Source organism: Podarcis melisellensis (genome assembly GCF_964234715.1).
Source record: "Podarcis melisellensis genome assembly, chromosome: 2".
In the NCBI taxonomy this organism is placed as follows: domain Eukaryota; kingdom Metazoa; phylum Chordata; class Lepidosauria; order Squamata; family Lacertidae; genus Podarcis; species Podarcis melisellensis.
The window spans coordinates 2,504,693-2,511,590 of NC_138529.1; the positions used below are offsets into that span (position 1 = coordinate 2,504,693).

General features: G+C 45.3%; 1 protein-coding gene across 2 annotated transcripts; it reads right to left on the reverse strand.

Annotated features, from left to right (window-relative positions):
- Nucleotides 1-1,312: 1,312 nt before the first annotated feature.
- On the reverse strand, nt 1,313-4,645 carry LOC309362578 (microtubule-associated protein 1 light chain 3 gamma-like). 2 transcript variants are annotated; one of them, XM_081898218.1, is made up of 4 exons: nt 4,573-4,645; nt 2,873-2,928; nt 2,195-2,301; nt 1,313-2,017 (listed from the first exon to the last, which is right to left on the reverse strand). In XM_081898218.1, exons 2-4 carry the CDS (start codon nt 2,918-2,920, stop codon nt 1,846-1,848), a joined length of 327 nt encoding a protein of 108 aa, XP_081754344.1. In that variant the 5' UTR covers nt 2,921-2,928; nt 4,573-4,645; the 3' UTR covers nt 1,313-1,845. The 2 variants fall into 2 exon arrangements, with proteins under 2 accessions (XP_081754344.1, XP_081754343.1); XM_081898217.1 differs by lacking the exon at nt 4,573-4,645 and adding an exon at nt 3,304-3,416.
- Between the last annotated feature and the right edge of the window lie 2,253 nt (nt 4,646-6,898).

Sequence of the window (6,898 nt, forward strand, 5' to 3'; positions counted from 1 at the left end):
TGCCTTGCATACTGAGCGCTTGGACTATATCTTCCTATAAACTGAAACCTAGTTTGAAATCTTGGGAACCATTCTATCAGTGCAAGCACTTCAGCTTGCCAGATGGACTAGTTCCCCCTTTTCTCTCCCTCTCCTGACTCTTCCCCAGAGCCAACTGGGGTAGGAGGGCAGGGAGAAGAAAGCAGGGAAAGCCCCATTGTGCTAATGGAAGTTCTCGCATGGGCTACTGGGGCTCATTTGTTCAAAACGACCCCTTGAAGAATCACAGAATAAAAAACTGTAGACTTGAAAGGGGCCACAAGAGCCATCTAGTCCAACTCCTTGCAATGCAGGAATCTTTTGCCAATGTGGGGCTCAAACCCACGACCTTGAGATTAAGAGTCTCCTACTCTATTGATTCTGTGCACTGCTCTGGTTCGCCAGAAGTGGCTTAGTCCTGCTGGCCACAAGACCCGGAAGCTGTACGCCGGCTCCCTTGGCCAATAAAGCGAGATGAGCGCCGCAACCCCTGAGTCGGTCATGACTGGACCTAATGGTCAGGGGTCCCTTTACCTTTACTCTACTGATGGAGCTACCTGAGTAACAGAATTTCCAAATGAATTTATAAATGCTAGATTTGTACCTCACTGAGCAAATGACAAACTGTGATGGAATCATTTTGCCCATCGCTGCTCATGCTGCTATAGAACAGAGACGGGCAACCTGTGGGTCCTCCAGAAGATGTACCTGGAGCACAACTCCCACTACCCCTGGCCACTGGCCATTCTGACTGGGGCTGATGGGAGTTGGAGTCCAAAAAAACCTGGAGAGCCACAGGTTCTGTCAGCCTTGTTCTAACCCCACAAAGATGAAAGAGACCTCTCCAAGGGCTTGCGCACAGGACCCTCATCATCACCATCACCAAAATTTGGGAGGAAAGAGATACAGAAAGAATACTTCTAAGGGAATCTTTCATTTCTCTTTTATGCTAGGATATATGTTCAAATCCATAGAAGCATTTGATTGGAACTGCTCTTCAAAATACTCTGCCCCCCCCCCCCATTTTTGGCAGACATAAAAGCCCTCTCCACCCTATGCCAAAGTATAGGAAGGTCAGCTTTTCTGTGCTTCAGCCCCTCCCCTTTTGTGCCCAGATTCTTCTTGCTTGCTTAGCAAGGAGAGCAAAAATCAAACCACCTTTACCTCCTTTTTTTGAAAACAAGAGAAAGAGAGAGAGAAAAGACTCAGTGTCTTTAATAACCCCTCACTTCTCCTGTGGGGAAGAAAGAGCCATACTCGGATCAGGTGAGTGTAATTGTGCCCATTTATTTCTTTATTGCAGTCTTGTCAGAAGGCTTTTTTTAAAAAAGGGGGAAGAAAGAGATGAAGTAACAAAAACAGCTGTGCAGTTAAAATTTCCACTTGTGGAACCCTCCAGATTCCCATTAGGCCAATCAGCTTTGTTTAAAATAAGAAAGAAAACCAGACAAAAGTTTCCTGTGCAATAGTAGTGATGCTCTTTTTTTATATCTATGTCTATATCCGTCTGAAGCGATAAGGGAACAAATTAGTTTAAAAGAATAAGCTGGCAGTGGGTTAAAGTAATGGCCCTGCAGAGTTGGTTAAGAAAGTACATGACCCTAAAATACACCCTGTCATCTGGGCGTCTTTTCAGGCACATACAACATAGAAGGTAGTTCAGTTGCTTCAGGGACAATGACAACAAAGCAGAGCCTGCCCGATGGTGAATACTCTTCTCCCATGCCACTCTTACACAAAAGCAGTTTAAAAATCCATGTTGTGATAACTATGCCTCAGAGAGAAAGGGAGGAGGGGGAGACTGCAGAGGCCTTCCTTGGAATGGGCTCATGGGCCAATATCACCAAACGTATCTTGAGATGCGTAGGTGATGTAGAGGAAGCCGTCGTCATCTTTGTTGGCTTCGTAGACCTCTGAAACAGTCAGGCTCAGGCAGGGCAGGCTCTTGTTGTCCACCAGCAGGTAGAAGGCTTGAGTGGCTGTCAGGGACAGACGGGCCCTAGAGAGGGGAAGGGAGAGGATCAGTCCAAAGGCCAGTGGAAGGCTGCATTTGGCTATGTATTGTTTCAAAAAGGGCAAGGTGGGCACACAGGTGTACCTTTAAGTGCAAATGGAATTAATTGTCTTTCCCATCTCTCCCCCCACATTACCACAGTATGTGAAAACTCTTCCCTACCTCAGACTGTAGACAAACTGAGACATAGATAGATCCCCTGAAACCAGGAATTTGACCCGGCTCAACTGAGGGAGTGTCTTCTCCTTCTGGTAACGCTCAAGCACCACCTGTGTGTGAGGAAAGCATTGGACAATGTCAAGGCACATGATGGAAGCTCCATTGCTGGATAAGCAGATGTGCTCTTAAAAATGGCAGCCTCTTTGGGAACCATATATAAGTTCCTTCAAGTTCCTCAGAGTAGAATTGAGGGTACTATGTTCAATAAATGGAAACTTGCAATAACTGTGGGAGCCCCAAGCTCGCATCTCTCAGAGTCTCTTTTGCTCTTAGAGTCTTAGAATAGCTTTTGAGCATTTAGCAAAGCCTCAGTCCAGATTATGCATTCTCAACAGCTTCATGTGATCAGGAAAGACTAAGCAGCTCATGAATTCCATACTCAGTTCAGACAAGGCCACATTTGTACCACACACTTAAAGCACTGTGATACCACTTAAGAGACCCATGGCTTTCCTCAAAGAATTATGGGAGCTGCCATTAAGGGTATTGAGAGCTGTTAGGAGGCTCCTATTGCCCTCAAAGCTACAGGTCCTAGAGGGATTTATTACCAAACTGCTGTGGGAATGATGGCTCTGTGAGGGAATTCCCCCTCGAATCTAGGTAGAAAGAGAGGAGGTTTACCGGAATCTTGCTTGGATACTTTGTCCTGATATCAGTTGTTTCCTGCATCCGAGAGGCTAAAAATGAGATTATGACAAATAAAAGTCATCAGAAAGAGTTTTGGAAGTTTCAGATCTACCAAGAGGAAGACTATCACATTTAACACTTAAATGCCACTTTGAGCTTCTTGAATGAGAAGTCGATAAGAAAAGGGTAGTTTAAAAGTCAACAAGACCTGCCAGTGGAAAGACACTCAAGCAGGTGTCATTCACAGGGAAGACAGAGAATCCAGAGACAATGAGATATGCTGGGAAAATGCTAGAAGGGTGTTATATTTAGCTTAAAAGGAAATAGTCAGAAAAATGCAAGTGGAAAATGAGTAGAAGTTCCAATTTATAATCCAGAATCATATCTCCCACCTCATCATTCAAGTTCATCCCTCAGTTTTTTACCTAAACTTTTCCTCTGCTTGAATGGACGGTCGTCACTCTGGAACCTCAACATCTTTCTTTAAAAACACAAAAGACCCTTTTCTCCCCCTCACCGGCCCTTTCCACTTCCACTCTACAGCACTAACTCAACAGAAATCACCTAGGCCTGCCTTCATTTAAGAGAAGGCTGAGCAGCCTGGGTGGGGCTGGAGCCTGCCTCAGACCTAATGATTGTCACCTGCTGGTGGAAGGAAAGATGAGTAAAACAGAAAAGAGGGGAAGCCTACAGTAGTGGAAGGAGTTTTGGTGCACACTTGAGCAATAACCCTGCCAGTTCCTCCTTTAGGATGGAGACAGCCCTATTTTCTGATAAAAACACTGTCTCTGCCTTGCCTTTTGGCAAGATGCTGGAGATGCTTCTCCACCCCACAACACTAGTATCCATTACTTATACGTCTGCTACATTTCTTTAAATTTCAGCTCTTCCCTCTTTGGAGAATCTGCAGAGTTTACATTTTGGTGGGTGGGGCTTCCCATGCCCATATGCATGCAAATAAATTAATGTACATGAAACCCAGAGGCTCCTTGCTCCCACCTAGTGCCCCAGAAGGTGGCAGAATGCATTTGAGTTGCAACCTGTGCGATTTTCATTCATAGAATTGTAGAATTGGGAGGGACCCTAAGGGTCATCTAGGCCAAGCCCATGTAATGCAGCTATCTTGCCCACAGCTGTCCTTGGGCAGGCTTGAATCACCAACCTCCTGGTTAACAGCCAGACACACTGGTCCATTGTACCCCAGGAGTGCACCATGTTCTCACAGAGGCCAAGCAGATCCTTGTGGGAAGCCCATGAGCAGGACCTGGGTGCAAATTCACTCTCCTCACTTGTGATTCCCAGCAACTGGTCCTCAGGCCCATACTGACTCCAACAGTGGAGGTGGAACATAGCCATTGCGGCTGGTATCCAACGAAAGCCTTATCCAAACACAAGGAGAGCCTTGCAGTTGCAAGAAGGAGGTATGTGTCCCAATAAACTTGCACAGGGTTGGGCAGCAAGGTTGTGGCTGAACTTTTGAGGGGGACAGAGGCCCCTGCACCTTTAACACTTTTGTGAAAGAGGGAATTTCTACCAGTGTAGCTTACATGACAAGATGCACCTGCTGAAATTTTCTTTTCTGCACCACTGTTAAAGGAGCAGGAGTGCCCCCTCTCCTGTTTTCCATCTGACTACCCTACCACAGGTTGTGCACATTTTAAAGACTCTTGTGGCCTGATCCTGTGCATACTTACTTGGAAGTAAATGCTGTTGAATTCAGTGGGTCTTACTCCTTTAATTTGCCATCACACTCTGGAAACTAATCTGTGGTGAAAACTGGTTATATTTGGCTGTCACAGAATGGTGAATCTGGGCCAATGTGCCTTGAATGTGCTTTAAAGATATAATAGCTCCAGGTTGCAAACTTGTTCCTTCAGTGCAGCCCTCCACCTAGTTCCTGGAGAAAGGAACCTCCCACCCACAGCACCTCCATCTCATTAGGATTCAGCCTCAGTTAATTGGAACCCATTCAGCCCAGCATTGCTTCTAGGCGCTGGTCAAACCCTTTCACAGCCTCCCCTGATTCAAATGGAAGGGAGAGAAACGGCTGCGTATCATCGGCATTCTGGTGACACTGCGCTCCAAGCCCCTGAATGACAGCTCCCAATAGTTTAATATAGATGTTAAATAGTATAGGAGACAAAGTAGACCCTTGCAAGACCCCAAAGCCCTGTGCTTCAATCCTACAACCAGTGCAAAGTATCTGTCTTCCACTGTAGCCAAGGCTAACAGAGATCAGGTGAGTCTTTCTGCTCCTATTCTAACCTGACTGGCCATGAAATGGGTCTTTCCACTAGGCAAATGGATTAGATGTTGGTGATCACTCATGTTTTATCAATGTAACCTTCCCCAAGCTGGTGTTCACCAGATGATTTGGACAACTCCCATCAGCCCCAACCAGCATGGCCAATGGTTAAGAATTATAGGAGTTGTAGTCTGAAACAAATGATGGGTACTAGATTGGAGTAGGCTGCATCAGTGCAATGTACTGCTCATGGTACAGGATTGCACCCAACCCACAGCTGCCTTGGTTTTCCTCCTGCCTGCCCATGCTCTGTCCAAACCCCCTCAAATGCCTAATAGTTAGTCTTCTCAAGTTCCTAACAAATAGCAGTGCTTGAATTATGAGGGGAAAGGAAGGACCTAATGAAATCCACAACCTCATGGGGTGGGGCAACTTTTTAACCTGAGGGACACATTTCTTTCTGTGCAACCTTCCAGGGGCCACATGGCAGTGGTGGGTGGGACCAGAGGCAAAAGTGGGTTGAAGTGGATTTTACTGTTGTGCAGTAGTCTAGTTCCTACACATGTTCACATACCCTTTTCTGTCCACCATCCCACTCTGGTCAGTGCCCGAAATAAGTTGATTCATTCATCCTCCATCCAGACAAGGAAGAAGCATGACCAAAGCTCTAGGAGACATTTCAGTTAGGTAAAAATGCTCAAGTGGGGTACAAAAAGGTGTGACTTGGGGAGAACCTAGAGGGTCATAGTGAGAAGTTAAGAGGGCTGTATGCTGCCTCCAGACCTGACGTTCCCCACCTCTCCTGTAGCTAATGGTACATTTTAGCCAAAATGAAGACCTCCTCCTAGCCTTCTAAAAAGAGCAGGTGTGTTTGGGGGGTAATCTTGGTCTCCTTGCAATCTGAGTACAGAAAAACTTGCAGTTGAGCCAGGTATCTATTGTTCTCCCTTCACTATTAATTTCTGAGCCTCCTTTGAGGATTTCTGAGAGTGATTAAGTGGCAGAGACAAGGGTGGTAGAAGATTGCTGGGGAAACACGCAAGGGTCTCCAGATGTGGATGAGGGTTCTGTATTCTACAGCATTTCATAGGCCCTTGAATCAATGCAAAGAAAATTGGGTGGAAGGTGGAAGGAGGAGATGATAGCAAGAGCGAGGGTGGTTGCCACAGCAACAGCACAAGCTCATTAACAGAATGGATAACAAAAAAAAAGGATTGGGAAATAAAAGATTCAGAGTTGCTCTGAGAGGAAGAGAAGATAGGGAGGTGTGTTGCACTCTTGTGAAACAGCTTGTTCTCCAAAGCGAGTGTACCTGTATGTTTGTCTTGCAAATCCATGAAAACTCTTTAAAACTAGGCACTAGGACAGAGTCAAAAGGCTCTTTTAAAGAGTTTTTACTTCTTCCACTCCTACTGTGTATTTTGGAAAGATGTTGGTCTGTCTGTTTTTTATAAATCTGGGCACCTCTTAAGATATTGTAACTCAATTTTGCATGGTGTTTCCTGGAATGAAGGAGCAGATTTTTTTAGTCTATATCTACATACAAAGTGATGTCATTTTGAATTAGGATGGCAGACTGAATCTTTCAAAACTGCACTGATTTTATTTGGTTTCTTAGAATTCCTGAGTGATGCCAGGTGTGAGACTGCTAGTCTTTTATAGATATCAATTCACAAGGGAAGCACAACATGGCTAGTAAGTTTTAGCTTTCTATTTGTAAAGTAGATGTTTGCATCTGGACTGACTGGGTACCAAACTGGGATGGGAGGGAGAGA

Bases quoted from the DNA above. Each gene is read 5' to 3' on its own strand.
- LOC309362578 (XM_081898217.1), bottom strand. From the start codon at position 3,355: ATGTTGAGGTTCCAGAGTGACGACCGTCCATTCAAGCAGAGGAAAAGT. The intron at 2,302-2,872 runs GTAAACCTCCTC...CCTCACACACAG, and splicing joins AGTATCCAAGCAAGATTCCG to GTGGTGCTTGAGCGTTACCA. The intron at 2,018-2,194 runs GTAGGGAAGAGT...TCCCCTCTCTAG, and splicing joins CAGTTTGTCTACAGTCTGAG to GGCCCGTCTGTCCCTGACAG.